This window comes from Muntiacus reevesi, chromosome 15 (assembly GCF_963930625.1).
Source record: "Muntiacus reevesi chromosome 15, mMunRee1.1, whole genome shotgun sequence".
In the NCBI taxonomy this organism is placed as follows: Eukaryota; Metazoa; Chordata; class Mammalia; order Artiodactyla; family Cervidae; genus Muntiacus; species Muntiacus reevesi.
The window spans coordinates 52,734,227-52,755,803 of record NC_089263.1 but is presented as its reverse complement, the minus strand read 5'-3'; the positions used below and the strand labels follow the sequence as shown (position 1 = coordinate 52,755,803).

The 21,577-nt window shown below is 49.2% G+C and overlaps 1 protein-coding gene across 5 annotated transcripts in view; it reads left to right on the top strand.

The window, feature by feature from the left end:
• Positions 1–21,577, top strand: part of CCDC88C (coiled-coil domain containing 88C) — a 142,836-nt gene that overhangs the window by 117,782 nt on the left and 3,477 nt on the right. For 2 of the 5 annotated variants that reach the window (XM_065906108.1, XM_065906110.1), the window contains 7 exons: positions 1,803–1,948; positions 4,506–4,595; positions 6,083–6,321; positions 11,465–11,653; positions 15,469–15,537; positions 17,727–17,795; positions 18,764–19,053. In XM_065906108.1, the coding sequence (XP_065762180.1) occupies positions 1,803–1,948; positions 4,506–4,595; positions 6,083–6,321; positions 11,465–11,653; positions 15,469–15,537; positions 17,727–17,795; positions 18,764–19,053 (1,092 nt within the window). Of the gene's footprint in view, positions 1–1,802; positions 1,949–4,505; positions 4,596–6,082; positions 6,322–8,969; positions 9,426–11,464; positions 11,654–15,468; positions 15,538–15,839; positions 15,947–17,726; positions 17,796–18,763; positions 19,054–21,577 lie in introns of those variants that run through there. The other 3 variants (XR_010659097.1, XM_065906109.1, XR_010659098.1) reach the window with 3 other exon arrangements.

The following is a 21,577-nucleotide window of genomic DNA, read 5'->3' as shown; positions in this document are numbered from 1 at the left end:
CAGGTGTTTGGTTTTGGTTTTTTTTTTTTTTCCCGTGCTGGGGTTTGGCTGCGTGGCTCCTGATCCCGGGGTGGTCAGGTTGCAGCTTACACACACATTCCCCCGGTTTCCAAAGGAGCAGAGCCCTGCCTTCTGGTGCACTCGGTTGGAAAGTACTGTGTTCAGCAGCAGGCCTCTCTCAGATGGAGTTGTAAGCAGAGCCCGGGACAGTAAGGCAGAGCAGACAGGGCGGGGAGGAGTGGCCGGGTCCCGCCCCAGCCCCGGGATGGCCCAGGACAGCCAGGACCCCGGACACAGCTCCTCTTGCCCTTTGTTTGTTGAGAAACACTCTGGAGGGCCTTCTCCTTTGAGCTCTTGGTAGCCCCACGGGGCGTCACAGCTGAGGAAGCAGAGGCCACGGTGCCAAGAAGCCCGAAGGCCCCTCTGGGCTGGGACTGGGGCCTGTGGAGGAGCCGGGGGCCGCGACACAGGCAGACACTGTCCCGGGGAGCCCCGACACCACGGACTGTGCCACACAGGGCCGTGCTTCAGGGTCTCCGTGAGGACTCAGGCCAGAGCCTGCTGCCACCCAGCCTGTCTGAAGCCAAAGCTTGTCATTTTGCTGTATACCAACCATCATAAACATACTCTGGAGCAAGAGCTGGCCATCCTCAGCCTAAAACTCAAGTCCAGCCCATAAACCTGTTTCTGTATGGCTGTGAACTCAGAATGACTTTTGCATTTTTATAATGGTTGAGAAAGTGAAAAAAAAAAATTTTTTTTTTTTTGTGGCAAGTGCCAATGCTGTGGCACTTAAATGTCAGCGTCTGTAAGTCAAGTTTTATTGGAGGTCGGGCACACCTGGGCATGTACGTCTTGTCTCTGGCTCTCGCCTGTTGCAACAGCAGAGTTGAATGCTTGCAACAAAGACCACCATCTGGCCTGGAAAGCCTGAAATATTTGCTGCCTGGCTCTTTACAAGAGAAGTGTGCTGACCCTCAGCTAGAACGGAGTTGTTCCCTAGAAACAATGATGTGGCCACCAGATGTAAAATCATCAAGTTGGCCACGTTTAAAAAGTGAAAGGAAGCAGGTGGGATTAATCCTAAGTAATACATTTTATTGTCACTGTATTCCTAAAATATTATCATTTCCACATGTAACCGCAAAAAATCTCATTAATGAGATATTTCACATCCGTTTTTCAGTTGAGTCTTTAGGACCTCCTGTATTTGCCCTGCTCATCTCAGCGAGGACTGGCTGTGCTGGTTTTGTTTGTTTTTCAGGCTGCATTTTAAGTTCTCAGCAGCCACGTGCTGCCCGCGGCTGTCAGATTGAGCAGTGGCCTTTTGGGTCCTTTTTCATTGTCACCAGTTGGATAATACTGAGATGGGTGTCTGTTTTTTTTTTCTTTTGGCTGTGCTGGGTCTTCTCTAGTGCTCAGGCTTTTCTCTAGTTGCAGTGAGCAGGGGCCGCTCTCCACTTAGGTGCTCAGGCTTCTCATTGTGGTGGTTTCTCTTGCTGGGAAGCACGGGCCCTCGGGCGTGCTGGCTCAGTAGTTGCAGCTCCCGGGCTCTATAGCACAGGCTCAGTAGTTGTGGCCCATGGGCTCAGTTGTTCCGTGGCTTGTGGGATCCTCCCGGACCAGGGATCGAACCTTTGTTTCCTGCATCGGCAGGCGGACTCTTTACCACTGAGCCACCGGGGAGACCCGAGTTAGACGTCTTGGCGCACGTGGCCTTTTCCTTCTTTCGGAAGCCGAACTCCCAGCGGCAGACTCACAGGGTCACACCGTTTTTAAGACACTGTTGATTTGTATTTCAGCTGCTGTCCCGACTCAAGGGGAACTTGGAGGAAGAAAACCATCACCTCTTGAGCCAGATCCAGCTGCTGAGCCAGCAGAACCAGATGCTTCTAGAACAGAACCTGGAGAACAAGGAGCAGTACCACGAAGAACAGAAGCAATACATGTAAGGGGCCCGGGTGATGGGGGCGCCTGTCGACACCAGAATCCTGGCTTCTCTGTGCTGGGCCAGAACAGCCCCGGGCCCGTCAGGGTCCTGAGGGCACGGGCAGGCCATTTAACCGGCCTGTCCTCCTCTCTCTTGCCCTGGAGTGGTTCTGGGTTTCTGCAGGTGGTGGTGGTTGGCTTTCGTTAGTTTTTTAAAGGCGCTGCCCACCGCTAGAAGCTTCTTACTCTGCTTTTGGAATTAAGTGCACTTCTAAAAATACAGGCGTGCCACCGAGAAGAAGCTCAGGGAAAGAATTCACATTGAAGGCTGAGCACAGATGCCATCGCAGGACTCTTTCTGTCACTCATGTCTGTGTTCGATGATCGTCTGGAGGGTGGGTGACCAGTATGCCACAGTATTTATTTCTACTGGCTTTACATGGGCCCTGCGAGGTGCATAGCGATCTGGTGAACGGGAACTGGTGGCACCGATGGGATATGACCAGAGCTGTGTCCGTACCAGAGGTTGAAGAGCTTCAGGGAGATGGAAAAGGAAGAGATGGAGTTAATGCTGCTGATGCAGGATGGGGACAAGCAGGTCGGGGACAAGCAGGTCAGATGGGGGGATGTGGAGGTGTACCACGGCAGGGACCTTGGGTGCAGGGAATGTGGAGGAGCCCCAACAGACGAGGCACCGATGCCTGGCTTACGATTCGGGATGCACCGGAAAGTGTTACAGGATGCTGGTCCAGCCAGACCTAGGAAGCTGCCAGAGATGAGCTTAAGAGGAGGAGCTTGCTATTGAGACATGGTGCAGATGTGAAATAACCCAGGATGGGTCTGTGGATTCAGGGGGTTTCCACCGCTCTGCTGTGATGGTTGGATTGTCCTGGCTGTGGGCAGGAGCCCCTGGCCGGCTTGGGGAAGGAAGGTAGGAGATGGTTATAGAGGGGTGTGGTCTCATCCCAGCTCTCAAGTGTCAGTGAGGCTTATATGTTATCCTCCCGGTTTCATCTCCACGTTCAGAAGTGGCTCACCACCTACCAGAAAATGCTTTGCATCAAAAACCACACCATAATTTTAGGGGTAGAAACAACCGTTGCCTGAAGTTGGCCCTCTGTAATCCAGTGGATAATAATCGCTGCAGACGCCGGGCAGGTGCTAACTAGAAGAGGAGGCACCTGGACCCCAGGGGGATGGTTGGATGACAGTTCTGCATTAGAGAGCGTCTGCGGAGGGCCAGGGGTTGGCAGGCTTCCCGGAGGCTGCTTCGAGCAGAGCAGAGCACTGTTCCAGGGGCCGGGAGGAGCCTAAGCCTGCTCTCTGACTTTACATGAATCTGTGGGGCGAACCCAGCCACGGAAGCCCTCCAGGCTTAAGGCCGCACAGCACGGCCATGAAGACAGAGGAACAGATCACAGGCGTCGAGTCAGGGGGGCTGACTCAAGCAGCGAGGGGTTGGTGGTTGGGACCCAGTGGTTGCAGAAGCTGCCCCTCTTCATGAGGCCTTCCCTTCATGGGGAATGCTTGGGAAGGTCCCCAGTTTGGGTGGCACCTTGACAGCGCCTTGATAGGAAGAAGCCTGAGCCGTTGCCTCTGGCCCAGAAGCCTCATTTTCCAGTGAGAAAACTGAGGGTCCGAGCTGTGAAGAGACCACCCAGGTGGTGAGAGGCTGGAGGGGACAGCAGTTGGGGGCCCTGTGGGCAGTGTTGTATGGAGTCCACCTGCAGGACTCCCTGAGATAAAAACACACCCTGCGAATCAGGAAGGCCAGCGTCTCTCTCGCAGGAAGCAGAGGCGCTCTCTGGCAGCCCAAGGTTCAGGAGGTGTCTCTCTGGTCTTTTCTGTGCTTTTGGAAATAGGAACTGGTTTCCAGCATGTACAAGCTGGGAGATTTTGCTTCATGATCTTGAGTTTCTGGCTTCTCTGGGAAATGAGAAGATCCACCCCATCCCCTGACCCAGGTCTGCATTCATTCCTACATGGCAGCAATCCCGGGCGGCTCACCATGCCTCAGGCTGCACCGTCCTCCCTGGTCTTTCCAGGCCCACTGTGCTCCTCATCTTTTCTTTCTGGCCCCTGGAAGCTTTCAAGTTTGTTTCCACAAAAGTGTAATCAGAAACCCAACGTTGGAATGGGTCCGAGTCAGAGGTCTGCTTTCGCTAAGATGACTTTTTCCACCCTGATTGCCCACCTAGCATCTGAAGGCACACTTCATCCCACCACCAAGGTCGGGTTGATATGCACGCCCAGGAGCTGGCCCTGAGTGTAATCCTGGGGTGTCCCATGTCCTGAATGACCAGGCCGGAAAGTCCTTGCTTCTGAGCTGGGTTTTCGTACGGTCAGGGGTTATCTTCCTTGAAGTCACTCACAGCTGGGTCCTGGGTGCTCGCAGGCCGCCTCAAGGCGTTAGGACTTCCTGGGCCTGTATCCCGTGTTTCCATTCACATATTCCTGACTCAGTAACCAGGGTGGCCCGCGGGACGTGTGCTGGGCCAGGTCCCAGGCCGAGCTGACGAGTGACTTCACTTGTCTGACTTAAACCTGACTTGATGGTCTGTCCCCTCTCTCCACAGAGACAAATTAAATGCCTTACGGAGACACAAGGAAAAACTGGAAGAAAAAATCATGGATCAGTACAAGTTCTATGATCCTGCTCCAAAGAAGTGAGTTGACTTAAGTGTCAGGGGCTGAAACACAGAACAGCAAACATTCCTTGTTCATGCTCAGGGTGAAAAACCGTTGCTGTCGGGAGCAGCGCCCGGTCTGTCGGGCCAGTGTCGTCCACGCTGGCGGGGCACCCCTGTGCACATCCCTCCCACAGAAGCAAGATTGTAGAATTTCTTTCAGCCTTGTGCTGGGTTGTAGGACAGGCTCCGTCCCCCGAGGCTGCTGGCCTCGTCCATCAAGCACCGCTTTCCCGGGCCTGGGCTCCAGGAGTTGGGCCCTGCAGATAGTCCTGGCCCAGCCCAGACTTAACTCAGAATCACTGTGCATCCCTAACGGCCTCTCTGTTAAAATCACAGAACCACAGAGCTTCAGAACCTCAGTCTCAGGGTTCCCTTTGGCAGATGGAGACGGTGAGGCCCAGATGCGGAAGTGGAGTGAGTTGTGTAAACACAGTTCAGTGCAGTTCAGCGCAGGAGGAGAACCTGGATGTGGTTCTCTTTTTGGTACAACAGAAGCCTTCTCTGCTTCCTGTTAGCTACAGCTTTTATCACTTACTCATTATATTCCCTGTTTTTCATTCACACGGCCCACTCTTCACTGCCCTCTGCCGCTACGCCCAGATTCCTCAGTGCCAGGAGCGGTCAGGGAATGCCAGCTTATTGTTACACTTCCTGTGAGCCTTAGCAGGGAATGAGGAATGCGATGCTGAAAATGGCATTTTGGCAGGAAAATGGCCACCTAATAGATCACATTAGCAGAGCACTTCTTTTATTTCACAGAGGTAATCGAGAGTTAATGGGCAAGGGCTTCCTGGGTGGCTCAGTGGTAAAGAATCTGCCTGCCCATGCACGAGATGGGGATTCAGTCCCTGGTCAAGAAGATCCCCTGGAGAAGGAAATGGCAACCCACTCCAGTATTCTTACCTGGGAAATCCCATGGACAGAGGAGCCTGGCAGGGGTAGTCCATGGGGCCACGAAGAGTTGGACACGACTTAGCAACTAGACAGTGACTTCCCTTGTGGTCCAGTGCCTTCCAACACAGGGGGTGTGGGTTCAGCCCCTGGTTGGGAAGCTAAGATCCTACATGCCTCCTGGCCAAAAATCCAGAACATAAACCACAGAAGCAATATTGCAACAAAGTCAAATAAAGACTTTTTAAGTGGTCCACATTTTAAAAAAGAAAAAGGGTTAATGGGTGCACTTAAAGTTCTGTTTTTGCAAGAGAGTAGGGTGGATTTCTGCACCCGTAAGTGGTTCTACCATCCCTGAGCTGTATCTGATTGAGAATTCTGTTCTATCTCCTGAGTCCCAAATACGGTGGTCACGGTGGTGATGAAGAGCACCATTATTCTAAACCCCAGTTACTGGCCACCTTCCCAGGCTGGTGATGGGGACACCAGCCCATGTTAGGACACCACGCTCAGTGACCTGCTGGAGCAGGCAGTGAGGGTTGACTGTGTCCTAAAAATCTACTTCTCATTAGGAAAAACCACTGGATTGGAGCCAAAGCCTTAGTCAAACTCATCAAACCAAAGAAAGACGGTTCCAGAGAACGCTTGAAGTCAACCACAGACAGCCCTCCCCGGCAGCTGGAATCCCCAGACCCAACCTTACCATCTGCTTCTCAGCCTCTCAGATCTCAGCCCGAGAACCCCGAGTCCACCCCGTCGGGCTCAAGCTGCCCAGAAGAGCGTGACGCCCACAACGGGCCCTTGGGAAAAGGTAGGTGTGCTGACCTGGCTGGTGGAGGTAGGCCTAAGGGACCCTCTCATTGGACGGGGTAGAGGGAGGTGGCATGTAGATGTGTACATGTGTGTGTAAGAGCCTGAAAGGGGTGCGTTAATAGCCAGGAAAATATAAACCCATGTCAGATAAGAAGCATCACTAATCCTATAGACGAGGAGAGGGACTCGAGCCAAAACTGACAACACAAGCACCAAAAGCAAGCTCGGTAGCATAGGCTTGGGGGTTTCCTTGTACAGGTGAGAGATTTAGAGTCAGCTGTCTCTGTAGGGAGATCCCAGGCACATTTCCTGGGTAATATGCACATATGGGGTCTCAGCAAGTCCACATGTGGTTTCGTCTTTTCATAACTTGGAAAGGCAGGCAGGTTTTCTTCTCAGCCTGACCTGGCCTTCAGCCCTACCAGCCAGGGCTTGGCTTATCTTTCCATGAGGGCTGTCATTCTGAGTTTGCCAGAGGTCCTAAAACGAACTTCTAGTTGAATGTGCTTCATGTCATCAAATCTAAGAGGCTATCAATTATAAACTGCACAGTTACCGTACATACCACTGCCAATCCAATGATGCAGAGCTTTACCACTTAGGACTTTTATCATGCTCTGGTTGACAAGCTCTTCTAAAGGACTTAATTAAGATAGATTCTTGTGTACACTCATAAAAGGAAAATATAAACAAAATATATTGGTTGCAGCGGCAACAGTTTTGTCACCATTTCGTCTGGACCCCCCCAGTGGTGACTCTAAGATGCTGTGGAAGCTGCACCCTGATTTCAGTGATGTTAAGATTTGTGGGTGGGAGATGTACATCTTAGAACTGATTAAACATGGCAGTTACTTCAAACATTGTTCAGTTTCCAAATTTACTTTCAAATATCATTGCTCGGATTATTTATACCAAACCTACAGCCTGAATAATTTAAGTTTTTATGAAAGACACCAGGACTTTCTGAAGATTCTCAGGGATGGGGCTGCCGTTACAGCGCTAGGAGCCAGTGGCAGGCCACCCTCTGCTGGGTGGGACATGCACAGGCCTTTCGGGAGGCCGTGTTCACCACTTCACGTACTGTCTTGTCACTTTCAAATGCACAAAAGCAAGTGCTTTCACACGTTTTTTGGGGACTAACATTTGCACTCCCATTCTTCGCAGGAGGTCACATTATGTAAAAGGCTCTTGTTCAGGTCAGTGATGATGAAACAGCATTTGTTTTCATCTAGGCAGGTGCTCTGGTCTCTAGTTTTCATATTGGCTATTTAATTGTTTTGACATTCATCGCCTCAACTTGTATTAAAGTTGGCTTAATTAACTCTACCGGAGCAGGTTGCCAGTTCCTCCTCCAGGGGATCTTCCCCACCCAGGAATTGAACCCGCATCTCCTGCATTGCAGGCAGATTCTTTACCACTGAGCCACCAGGGAAATCCTTAATTAACCATAATCAGCCCGATTGAGTCAGGAGAACTTTCAGGGGAAAAAATTGCTTGTACCAATCCGTGAGTGAGCAAGTCAGCGATGATTATTAATAACAGCAGCCATTCACTGAATGCCTTTTGGGGGACCGTCAGCACCTTTTTAATTTACTTTATCTGCCTCATTTAGTCCTAACTGCCCTGTGAGGTAGGTATGATTAATCATCCCCTTTTCAGAGCTGAAAAAGTGAGGCTTAACAAGGTGAAACACTTGCTGCTATAATAAGTGACAGAGCTTAGATTTGAACACAGGCCTGTTAACTCTGGAATCTGAGCGCTTCACCACTAAGTGCAGTGCCTGGCAAAGCTGAGAAAACGTGCCCCCAGCAGAACTAAGGGCCCCAGAATCATAGTCAGTCCCTTACCTATGGTATGAATATTGACCACCAGGTGGTGCTGTGGAGGAGGAAATAATGGAGGTTCTGGTTCCAAATTTAATTCTCAATCAGAAATTGGATACATTGGTTATGTTTCTGTATGACATGTTCAAAAAGTTAGACCAATTGTCTGCTATGATAAGACCTTCTAATTTAAAAGTCATGTATTAGAAGAAATGGTATGGTAATTCTTGGTGTTGAGGGCTTTGGAGTGTGAAAAAGAGGCATTTTCATTATTTTTCAACTCGTCCTGCCAAAAAAGGTTATTTCAGATGTATAAGAATTATTAGTGAGTAATAGTCGGGCAGATTATTCCATTACAGCAGGCCAGAAAAGTGTTGTTTCCAAGGTCTTTGAACAGGAATGAGAGTAACACATGAGCCAAACTGTCAGGGAGTCAGTCATTAAAATGGATGAGTAAGAGAAGCTGGGTCCTAAATTAATGAACATTTTTATTTAATAATTTAACACATTGAAATTGAAAGTCATCTAAGCCCTTGGCTCCTTGAGCAATATGTAGTTCTCTTCACGTGCTGAGTAAAGTGTTGGCACTGAGATGCTGCTAAATTAATTAAATTGAGGCAGCGCATAAATGATTCACTGAGTCCTGATTCCAGTCTTGTCGTGCTTTTTGTTTCCATCTTTCCTGGACTGGACTGGATTCTGATTTCCCAAGTACATTGAGCTAATTTAGAATTGCGTGTTATTATTCAATTTCATTTATTTGTTGTGTTTTTTTTTTCTTTCTTCCTTCCTCTCTCGGGTTATCCTGGGGATAACGATTTAGCAACTCAGCGCAAAAAGAGTCCCTTTTTGAGAAGCAAAAGCAAGGACAAAGACAAGTCTCCAACGGCCCACCCGGCTCTCTCTAAACGCCTGCGGTTCTGGTCTTCCTCTGACATCCCATCCTCTCCTAACGAGCCTCTCCCCTTTTCAGAAATTGGAGACTTCTAATCCTTTTTCTTTACCATATGTCTTCATCGTGTATCCTCCTTCATTTCTGAAATTCAAACAAATGGAAAAAAAAAAAACAACCCAGTACCTAAAGGCCAGATGACCCCTAGCGGACCCCTCCTCCCAGCACCAATTCCAGGCCAGACTTTAAAGTAGCCAGCGTGGATTTTGATTTCAAAAGAGAAGATGAGTTGCCACATCCTCTGGACCATTTCTCCAGCACAGCACAGTTGTAGGGGCGCCTCGGGACATCCGTGCACAGGTCCTGGGGCCAGGATGTCCGTGCTGAGTAAGTCCAGTGGCCGTGTGCTGCCCCCCACCCTCGCACCTGCGGGCTTTTGTCAATGCTCAAGAATAAAGCAGAGCTGGTCAGTGTCGCTATGCTTCCTAAAATATACAGCCTCTGTCAAGTGACTTTTTTTTTCTTTTCCTTGAGGCTTATCTAGAAGCAGCTAAATTTAAAACCGCTGCCCTTTTCTCCTCTTTCTTTGTCAGAGCCCCAAATTGATGGCTTTTGCCAAATAAGGTCCTTTTTAGAGGTGTTGGATCTTTTGAAGGATTTACTGTGCTCCACTCAAGCGTTTTGAATAATTGCATCGATGATGCCCAGCCAGAGGCCAGCCCAGAATGAAGCTTTATGACTGTGCTGTCGTTCTCTGAACATCTCGGATGCTGAAGTTAAAGCCGCAGTGGGCAGAAAGAGCATCAGCAGGCCAGTCACGCCCAGAGCGGGGGAAAGGCTGGTCGAGAGAGGCCTTTAGCTACTGCAGTTTCTTTCTGTCTTCAATCATTCTTGTCCCATCTTCATGATTTTTGCCACCTCTGTCCATCACCTATGTGGTTACTGACATCTTTCCCCTTGAACTGACCCACCGTTTCCACTTAAATTTATCCTCCAAGGATAGATTATTATCTGTACTGTAAATGGAGAGCCAGTACCGTTAAAGTAACTATATAAAAAATAAATCCACACGTTTTGAAATGCTGAAGTCGGCGGACGTGGTGCCAACTTCCTGTCTCGCTCACCGCCTTGGGAGCCCTGGGCTGCTGTGGTCCCAGCCCCCAATCCTCTGAGCATGCTGCTGGGACGGTGCTGTTTCTCTGCTGTTCGTGCTAACTGTTTGGTCATCTCCACCTCCCCGCCACCCGCTCCTGCTCCTAACTTCACCTGTTGGATGTCTGCCCCATGCATCCCACCAGACTTGAATCTTGCTTCTCATCAAGGTTATCTTTCAGAATCCAAATTCTACCTTGATTTCAAGTCATGATAAGACATAGGCGATTAAAACTTCACCATGAATCCAGACTTGAGTGCCCAAGGGGCTGGCGGGGTCAGGTCCTTGGAAGAGGGGAGGGGAGGGGCCTGAGAGCCTGTCAGTGGGCGTGGCTCTGGGTCTGCAGCCTTGGGGTACCTGGAGTGAGACCTCTTGGGAGACAGCATTATCTTAATGCTCACAGGAACCCCAGCTGCGTTCATTTTTGTCTCATATTTGGAGAGCCCATTCCCTTTCTTCCTACAAGATAGGTGGAGGGTTGGATGTTTTAAAAATGTTTTTATATAGGATTTTCCTTAACTTTGACAAGAGTATATCTTCATGGTAGAAAACTTCGAGATTGCAAAAATGCATAAGACAAAAGGTAAAAATCCTTCTGATAGTCAGTCTAACCATGCAGACATTAAAGATCTCTTAAATTATTGTTAAGGTGACAATAAACTTTTCCTGAGATTATATGTGAAGCCAGTTGGCAAGATGCACGTCCTGGACCTTCAGGGCCTCAGCCTCAGGCAGCAGTGATTCTGAGCGGATATATACGAGAATCTTTTTTATTTTTATTTTAGATTCAATTTTTACTGGAGAAAAATTGCTTTACAATTTGTTAGTTTCTACCGTGCAGCAAAGCAAATCAGCTGTACGTATACACATATCCCCTCTTTTTCGGATTTTCTTCTGCCAGGATCTTTTTACATCAGGGATTTGCATGATATGCAGTGCTAGGTGGCAGGCATGCCCTGTAGTTAATATGTTGGACTTCTACCAACATTTTGTCTGTCCTCCTCAGTTTTTCCTTTATTGTCTCCCAGCCAAGATTCCAGGGCTTGCAGTATGCCCCGTCAGTGGAACTGGGGTCTCTGATACAGGCCTGTAGCCAGGGCCCTCCTGTTTAAACCACAGCCCGGGGTCGGGGGTGCCTGGGTGGGGGGCAGCTCAGCTTTTCGTCGCTGTGGTCTGTGTGCCCTGCTGCCCTTGCTTCTAGGCCTCCGTGTGGTCGCCCAGCCTGAGCCCAGGATTCTGCTGCCCTGTCTCTCAATGTCCTTTTCTGCCCCAGGCCCTGGGGACCTAAAGCCAAAGCGAGGGTCCCCGCACCGAGGCAGCCTGGACCGCAAGGATGCCTCCACTGACCCAGCCTTGAAACCCTGGCCCGTGGAGCTGGGCCCCCGGCCCTGTTCGACCTCAGCCATCACTACAACCCCTTCCAGCTCCAGCTCCATCTCCCGGCACCCAGGCCGCACCAAAGGTGAGTCGTGGGCCTCTCCAGAAACAAGAGGGCTGATAGCATCTGGGGCTCAGGGTCCTTCCTAAAGACCCCAGGCTCTTGGTGGAAGGAGGGGTCCCGGGCTGAGAGGTAGTGAGCAGGGTGGTTAAGTTGTGGGCAGGCTCTGGCATCACCCAGACAGGAGTTCAGACTTCAGCCCTGCCTGCCAGCTGGGTGGGTGACTGGATTGATAAGGTCACTATTTAGAGGCCTGACCCCAAGCCACCAGAGGGGAAGCCCCGGGACCCACTCCCACCACCACCATGCAGAACTCAGAGACTCCAAGTAGATCTAGAAGGGAGGTAAGCTAGCATCTGCGCTAAAAGGAGGCATCCTCTCCAGCCCACCTTGGTAGAAGTCTGGAGGTTCATTCTCTGTGAAGGACACACAAGAGGGTCTCTGAACCGGAGGTGGGTTGACAAGAGTGGAAGGGAAGTTTCCCAAATGAAAAGCAAGGGGGTTGTAGGGAAGGATTTACAAACTGAAGGTTTCCCAGGTTGCCAATAGCCATGCGCTTGTTCACACCTTTAGAATTAAAATATTGTCCCAGTCATCTGATCAGCTGAAGAAGATCCCAGCTGAATGTCTCCATCCGATCTTGCCAGGTGAAGCCCAGGGACACTTCTAGAGCCTCTAGTAACAGACCAAAACCAGTGTGAGAGGCAGCAGACATAAGATGGAAACTTTACGATGCCCGTCATTAACGTAGTCAGAGATGAGCAAAGCTGTTGTACCCATGAAACAAGAATAGGGTGCTACCAAAAGAGAGGGGAAAGTATTGGGAAATTTAAGATATGCAGGGAGTAACAGGTAAAGCTTAAAACCAAAAAAGACCTTCGGCTGATAATTTAAAGATAGGAGACATCCAAAGAAACAGCTAAAAGGACTGAAAGTAATTGCCTCTGAGGTGTTAGAAGTTGGAGAATAAGAAGTGGTTGTTATTTTTCACAGTAATAGCACCCCCTCTGCTCTTAAAACCAAGGGCTTGCACAACCTTGGTTTGACAAGCAGAGACAGACAGGGTCCCTGCCCTTGTCCAGGTTGCTTATAAGTAGGAAGCCCCCCAGGGGAGAAGGTGAGTGGGGTGGGCACAGGAAAGGTGGGCAGCCTCTCCCCACTGCTGGCAGTCACTTACTGTTGGGCGTCAGTGGAGCTGTGCCGTGAGCTGTCTGGGAGAGCCATGCCCTGAGCCTGGGTGGCAAGGGTGTCGTCCACAGCCATCAGTACCCCCTGGTTTCTGGAGCTCTGGGGTGCAGAGGCGCTGCCTGGTCCTGGGGAAGAGCTGGCAGCACCATCTCCCCTCAGGGTTTTGGGGATCTCTGTGACTCAAGGTCCAGCCCTCTGGGCTGACCCACAGGCTATCTCAGCCTGGATCCCATCACTGAACCGGAGCCCAAGCCTGGAATCATCCTGGAATCGTCACTGGCCTGCAGAGCAAGCACAGGGGTCTGTCTGTCATCGATGGTGCCCTCACCCCATCCACAGCAATTCCTTGGCAGCCTGGCTCTCACATTCTGGGCAGTCACGCCGGATGGCTGTGTAACCATCATCAAAATGGAAACTGCCCTCCCCCACCCCCGGGACCAGGGTTTCTTTAAGTAAATCTAGTTCCTCTTAGAGTAGAATTTCATAATCAAGATCTGGGCATGGCAGAGTTGTCATTACTTCTGCACCCTTTCAGTAAAGAGATTCTTTTTGAAGTTCTATTTTAATATTACAGGGATTTTTTTTCTCCCTTCGATTTCATGTGTGTGTCCTCTTCTTCCACAGACATCTTCTCTCTTAAAACATTTCCTTATATTTCCTGAAGATATGCAGTGATGGTTAAAAATTTTAATACTAATACTGCTACTAATAAAATCACCAAGCGATGTTTATTTCCTTTGTAATTCTTCTAGTGCTTAGATTAAATCTCATTAAAGATGCACAGAGTTTTATATTCAAAATTCACTGAAATTTTTTCTTTTATAGATTATGTTAGTGGTTTGATATACACTAAGGTTTATTTGTTTCTGTCTTCAATTTTAGAATTTTTCTTTGTTAAATTAATTCTGTTTTTTACTACATAAAATATTTACATAATTTAAAGTTAAATTACATAAAAAGGCATGCTTAGATTTCTAAACCTCACATCTATCCCTTTCCCCTCCAATACATTCCAAAATCACCCTATAGATAACCTTTTTTTTAGTTCCTTATTTATACCTTGTGTTTCTTTTGGCAAAAAAAAAAAATTAAAATATTGCATCTTGCTTTTTTTTTTTTTTTTCGCTTAGACATATGTCATAGAGATCTTTCTCATTCTTTGTATAAGCACACAATAATTAAAATGTTGATATGATGGTATACAACCAATTAGTCCCCAGAGTTGATTCCTAGAATTAGGATTGCTGGGTCAAAAGACAAATACAAATATACTTCTCCTAAATAAGATTCCATATTTTTTAAAGGTTCTTCAGAAAATTCTGATAATTAGCTAGGTTTAATGACCAACAGCCTACATATCACTAGCCATATTTTACTATTGTAATCAAGGCAGCAAGTTTTAATTAAGTCACTACTTTGAGTTGGGCATTAGGTTGTTTAGTGGCTAAGTCATGTCCGACTCTTTCATGACCCCATGGACATGAGCCCGCCAGGCTCCTCTGTCCATGGGATTTCCCAGGCGAGTTTACTGGTGTGGGTTGCCAATTTCCTTCTCCAGGGGATCTTCCTGACTCAGGGATCAAACCTGTGTCTCCTGCATTGGCAGGCGAAGTCTTTACCACTGAGCCACCGGGGAAGCCCATTGGGCGTTAAGAGAGAACACAAAAACTAGGATTCTCCCACCTTCAGTGAATTAAAAAAAGGAGTTGTCCTGCTGTCATCTCCTGGGAGACAGAACCTGCAAAGGAAGCCATTAGATCATATCTAACTTAATAAAAAGTTTATTGGAACATAGTTGATTTACAGTGGTGTGTTTGTCAGTTTCTGTGGTACACCAGAATGAATCAATTATACATATATTCACTCTTTTTTAGATTCTTTTCCCAAATCGACCATTACAGGGTATTAAGTAGAGGTCCCTGTGCTATGCAGTAGGTCCTTATTAGTTATCTATAGTTATTTATAGTAGTGTGAAGATCGTACCTAACTTTGAGTGTATCTCACTACCAGAATTTTGATAACAGGAATCGAGGGTGGGTTGGAAACCCTTTTGCCATTTTGGAGGGACCCAGGGTCTACTGTTAGAGAGAAACTCGCAGGTCCAAGGCATAGGGCATTTGAGTCCCTCTCGGGGACAGGGCCATGGATGGCTGGCGTGTGCTTCCAGTCTATTTCTGGAGCTGCCAGGGCGGGCTATCTCCAGGGAGTCGGCCTCTCCCGTCAGGTGCTGGAATCTTTCCTTTGCCCTCCTCCTACGACCCGAAGGCAGTGTGGCCCCCAGACCAGAATTGCTGGCACAGCCTGGCCTTGGAGGTTGGGAAGTGGTCCCCAAGACCCTAAATATTCAGCTCCTTTTGCTGTGTTGTCCTTAGGCCAGATCACTGCTGTAGCCTTCAAGCCCCAGTCACTGCACAGGCAGAAAGGGGATTTAAAGTTAAATCGAATAGGAGTCAGGAGTGTGAGAGTTATACCAGCAGGAGGCACAGAAGAGGTGTGGTCCACGCTCCCCTCCCTCGTCCCCCTCCCCGAGAGCCCGGGGCTGCCCCGACACAGATGCCAGGCGAGGTTCAGAGGTGGCCGTCTGGCAGACAGCCCGAGTTTCCCCATGGATGTTCCAGAACCCCTGACCCATTGTCCTGTTTTCACCACAGGCTATAATTCCGAAGACAGCCTCTGCGAGCCGTCCTTGGAGCTCGAGTTCCTCCACCCCAGGCAGTACGGTGAGTGGTCGGTGCTACACACCCTTCCACCTGGATTCTCGATCTTCTTCTCATCAATAGAACCTTTTCCTCAAGCTAAGTCCTGTATGGAAGTCCAGTACACAAAACAGGTGAAGATGGAGTTGTATGAAGTGGGGATGGGTCCACAGTTCGTCCAGGCTCCTTCCTTCCCCTCCCCAGGTGCCTGAGCATCTGACTTCTGCTTACATACCTCCAATGACGAGGACCTCACTACTTATCAAGCATCCCTCTTCTGGAGACTTTAATTTCCCTCGCCTGAAAACACCCCTCATGTTTGCCAGGATGTTCCAGTGACCCACCCAGGGAGCATTGACTTCAGGAAGATCTCTCGCTGCCCTCACTTGCAGAATGGCTCCAAGTTACATTTAAGTCTTAGAAACTGTTAAAAGTACTTGCCATTTGAGTTAGGCATATTGTAAATTACTGCGGAAGGGAAACCAAAATTATACTAACTTTCTCAAAAAATTAAAAGTGGCTTTTGGTTGTTTTTTTTTTTTTTTTTTTTAATTTTGCAAAACAGAAGTCATAGGAAGGTTGGAAGATAATTCTTTAAAAAAAAAAACTCAAAGTTTACATTTATTTCAGTTTACTTCTGATCAACAGTGTGTGGGAACTAGCTAGCATTTCTTAAAGATTTTATGATACAGATAGAGACATTTCCAGTTATAGGCTCTGTGGTGACATAGGTTGACACAAGGAACCCTTATGTCTGTGCACCAACACAGACATATTGTGGGCAACACAATAGGAAGGACCTCCTGCAACGTTTGGTAAACTGGAGTAGCCTGGTTTATGCCTGTCGGCTGACCAGAAGGGTTTTCTTCCTAAGTATTTGATTCCTTGAGCTTCTCTAATCAGGAAAAAGAAGGGAAAGGGGGTTTCGATGCAACATTTAGATAAAAGTGCTTTTGGATCCTGTTGATTTGTATCACAGTTTTCCTTTAATGAAACTTAATTTCCTTTCTAAAGAGGGATGTGCATTTTTAAATTTCAAAAATTCCCTTCTCAACAAGAGGGCTTATTTTGCTTTTATACCATGCACAAAATCCGTGTATTTTTTGGCTCGTCCCCAAACCCCGCTTGCTAGTAAGTGTTTTCCAGATGCATGCTATTTGCAGCAAACACATCAGCACTTGGGAACTAGGTGGCCTAAAGACCCAGAAGAGCAAGAGCGAACTTGCAGGCGGTGGGGGGAGGTGGCTTGTAAGCAGCGTGTCTCCAGTTCTCAGCGTGCTCAACACCAGCTGTGTGCTGGGAGGATGCAGAGATGACAGAGACACAGGGCCTGTCCCCCGGGTTCGCGGTCCAGCAGGACGAACAGTGATACAGGGCAGGCTGATGAGAGTGATGGTGCCCAGTGAAACCGGCGGAGGGGACCCAGAGGGGTGGCCTACCGGCCTTGAAGGCACAGCCTGCCCTTGGCAGGGCGGGGGGGGCAGCTCCCTGGTCAGCCTGGGCAGCACTCAGGCTGTGATCCAAGAGCCACCGCAGACACACTCGGCGCAGACAGCAGCACCAAGGCCTGGTTCCCTCCAGCACTTGTCACCATAAAGGTCACTTGTCCCCTCTGGGGCAGATGTGCATTTGAGACGGACGAGCTGAAGGAAAGCAGACAGCTGGGAAAAGCGAGTGCTCCCTGTCCTGCTGAGGGTCCCAGCTCCTCCTCCTGGAATCAGGGAACTGAAGTTGCACACAGGTACACACGTGTGCACATACCACCATTTCCTGGCTCCCGCCCTCCCCAGCTGACTGTCATCTAGGCAGGAGATTTCACATGTGTTCCAGGAAGATCTGTGCAGGAATAGGGGTGGGAACCTGTACCCAACCCTTGGCTCACCTGGAGCAGCCCTTTTTTCATCTGCTTTTTCAGTTCTGCATGAGAGTTTCTTCTTTAACAAAATTGTTTTAAGCCACAGCCCTAGACCTAACTTTAAAAAACAAAAACAAAAAAACTGCACACTGTCGTTTCTGGGCGACCATACCTGGCCCTCGGGGAAGTTAGCCATCATGGGAGAACATGGGGTGTTCCGAAGCCCATCCTTCCGGGGCATGCTCAGCTCCATTTTGGCAGAGTGACTGTGTTCCATAATTTTTCTCAGATTAGATGGTTTGCTCCAGGCTAGACCTGGTCACGGGCCTTTCGATTGAATGTTGGCATTTCCTTTCAGCATCCCGGCCGGGGAGCTTGGAGAGCAGTAGAAATGCATCCAGCGACAGCTCACCTCTTAACCTGAAAGGTGAGCCGGCCCTCCTTCTGGGCACTCTGCAGTGTCTGTGGGTCTTTGTATTTATGTCATATTTGTAGTTTTTAACATACAGTTCCCCAAGATCTTCCATACGTTCGGCATTCATTGCATTCCAAGGCCACATCACATGGTTTCAAGTGCAGGCCAGGAGTTTAAATGGATTTTAGTTCAAATCCCTTCACCCCCACTGACGGAGTCTGGGCACCTAGGCGAGTCACCCACCCTCTGAATCCAAGTTACTTCGTCTTTAGAAGGGGGATCGTGACACTAATTCCATTCCACTGTGGTCAGAAAACAGAGTGGCTTTGATTCTCAAGGTTTTTTTAAGTTGATTTTATAGTGCGAAATATAGTCTGTCTTAATGAATGTTTCCTGTACATCTGAAAAGAATGTGTTTGTTGTTCCAGGACCATAAACTCTTACACAGATTTTTTTTCACTTCTTAGTGTCCACTTGACCATCTGGCATATGGCAAGTGCTCAGTAAAGCTTTTAAATATATGAATGGATGAGAGCTAGTGAGTGTGGTAAAATAAAGTGAAAGTCGCTCAGTCATGTCCAGCTCTTTGCGACCCCATGGACTATACAGTCCATGGCATTCTCCTGGCCAGAATGCTGGAGTGGGTGGCTGTTGTTCCCTTCTCCAAGGGATCTTCCTAACCCAGGCATCGAACCCTGGTCTCCTGCAAGGCAGGTGGATTCTTTACCAGCTGAGCCACCCAGGACCTTAGCACTACTAACAGTATGAACTTTAGCAGAAACTTTCCATGTTTATCTCAAATTATTTTGTTCCGAATTCTAAGCATCCCAGAGTGTTCTTCACGTGGAGAATCCCAGCCTGGGAGAAGTGTGCCCTGGGTTCTCGGGCAGGGTCCTCTTCTAGGTGAGTGGCAGGCATCATGGAACCCACTGGAGGCAGAGGGGGACTGATGTGTGCTATGTCGCCTGCCCTGACCCCAGGTTCCTCCGACCAGCTCCACGGCAGGTCTGAGAGCTTCAGCAGCGAAGACCTGATCCCCAGCCGGGACACGGCCACTCTGCCACGGGATGCCAGCACCCCGGGGCGCCCCCTCCTCGGCCGCCATGAGTACCCCCCACCGCGGAACGGGCCTCTCCCCCAGGAGGGCGTCCAGAAGAGGAGCGCAGCCCAGCCCCACGGTGGGGTGCGGCCCTGCTCTACCTCCCCGAGCAGCGAGATGGTCACCCTGGAGGAGTTCCTGGAGGAGAGCAATCGGGACTCCCCGTCCCCCGTGAGTGGCCCTGGGGCTCAAAGGGACACAACGGGTCCATCATCCCTTGCACACTCCCTGGATTGGGATAGCAGGCGGAAACTGTGGTGGCAGAGATACAGGGATGGCGCGGGGGGCAGCCTAGGTGTGGGACTCCTTAGATGGGGAGGAAGCCCACAAGCCTACAGTTCCCAGTGCTGGCAGCCAGCCCCAGGCCTCGGAGGCTGTTTGCTCCACCTGCGGAGTGAGTGGGCAGAGCCTGGTGCCAGCCTGGAGGGCGGGGATGGTGTGTGCCCATTCTTGAGAGATGTGCCCAGCACCCACTCTGGGGTTAGCATCTCACCAGGTTTTGAGGCAGAGCTCTGCGTGCCCACTTCCCCTGAGCCCTCACCAGCGGAGATCAGTTTCTTCTATAAAGAGCCAGAGAGTAAATATTTTAGGCTTCCCAGGCAGGACGGTCTCTGTTGCAGCCACTCAACGCTGCCATTTTAGTAGGAAAGCAGCTCTAGACCATCTGTCAATGAGTTGGCATGGCTGTGTTCCAATAAAACTTGACTTATGGACATAGACGTTTGAATTTCATGCAGTTGTCTCATGTCCCGAAAGATTGTTCTTTAAAAAAAAAAGTTTTTTTCAATCATTTAAAAGTGTAAAAACTATGCTTAGCTCACAGGCCATACAAAAAAGGGCAGCACACTGGACCTGGCCCACAGCCCTGGGTTGCTAGCCTCTGTTCTACTCTGTTCTACCTAATACAGGTTAGATCTGTATCTAACCTGCAGACACCCCCTGTATTCTCTCCCATGTCACCTTTCCAGTGTCTCTATTTAGCTTTTCTGAAGCTGAGCATCTGTCTTTTTCACATGTGTGTATGTGCGTAATTAGTTGTGTCTGACTCTTTGAGACCCTATGGACTGTAGCCCGCCAGGCTCCTCTGTCCATGGGATTTTCCCAGCAAGAATACTGGAGTGGGTTGCCTTTTTTTTTTTACATATGCTATCTAAATTCAGTCCCATAAGCTATTGGGTTATTGAACAGATGGCTTATATACTGTCTTATTGTTTAGTCACTAAGTCATGTCTAACTCTTTGCAACCCATGAACTGCAGCACACCAGGCTTCCCTGTCCTTCACTATCTCCCAGAGTTTGCTCAAACTCATGTCCATTGAGTCAATGATGCCATCTCCAATCATCTCATCCTCTGTCGCCTCCTTCTCCTCTTGCCCTCAATGTTTCCCAGTGTCACGGTCTTTTCCATAATTGAAATCTTTTAAGGTTTAATGCTGTAGTGATTGCATCTCATTCCCTTCAATGAATACAGTTGAACTTTCTGTAGCCACATGGTAAACTCTGTGACCCACATTAATCCGTCACATTGACACAGAGAACACAAAATATTTGTCTTGGAGATATGTACTGAGCAGCTACTGTGTCTTAGGCAGTATGTATGGTGCCTGCTCTCAAAAAACAAAGCAAATGGGCCAATTTTTATCGCATACTTGCTAGGTGCTTGGTCTTGTGGTTGGTGCCAAAGAATGATAAAGCATGGCCCCTGCCCTGACTTCATTTATTTCTCTGTCAAACACTTACTGTGGGCTAGAAACTAGGGAAGCCAAGTTGAGAAGGACCAAAACCTTGCCCTCCAGAAGTTTATGGTCTGACGCAGTGGCTGTTAAACTCTAGAGTTCGTCAGACTCGCCTGGCAGGACACAGGCTGGACCCCAGGAATTCTGAGATTTTTTGCATCTCTGCCGAGTTCCCAGATGGTGCTCTCACTGTCACTGTGGGTCCACGCATCACAGGCTGGGGAGCACTGACCTGATGGAACAAACGAGAAGAGTCCAGAAATTGAGGGTGCCTGCCGTTGGATGTCTCTTCTCCTCAATCCATTTCTGATTGTCTGCCTGTCCCAGTGGGTGTCCTATTCCTGGGCAGATCTCAGGGGTCAGGTCCCCTTGCTCACAAGGGGCGCAGCCCCTCCGCACTCAGCTTAGACCTATCCAGACCCTGTTGCTGAGGCTGCTGTCAGCACATGTCCCTTTGAAGCCTGAAGGAGGCCAAAGCTGTCTCACTGCAGCAGTTTCTGTTGGAAACTGATGCTCAGCCTCTGAGAGCCACCTCCTTCCCCCTCCATCGGCCCAGGTGCTCACTCCACAAGCCCCACCTGACACTTCTATCTTCCCCCGATCAGGCCTAGAGAAGCCACCCATGTCTCCACTCCCCGAGTGCTGGTGATGCTGGGAGAGCAGGGTCACACGATGGGCTCCCTGGGTGGCCTCCTGAAAGTGGGGATGAAGAGGCTAATTAGAAACGTGCAGAAAGGGGCCAGGAGGTAGAGCAGACAGCCCGTAGGTTCTAATCCTCAGTCTCCATTCTTCAGATGCCTAATCTCTGTGACCTCAGTTTTCTTACATATTTGTTATTGTTTAGTCACAAAGTCGTGTCCAACTCTTTGCCTCCCCATAGACTATAGCCTGCCGGGCTCCTCCATCCATGGGGTTTCCCAGGCAAGAATACTGGAGTGGATTGCCATTTCCTACTCCAG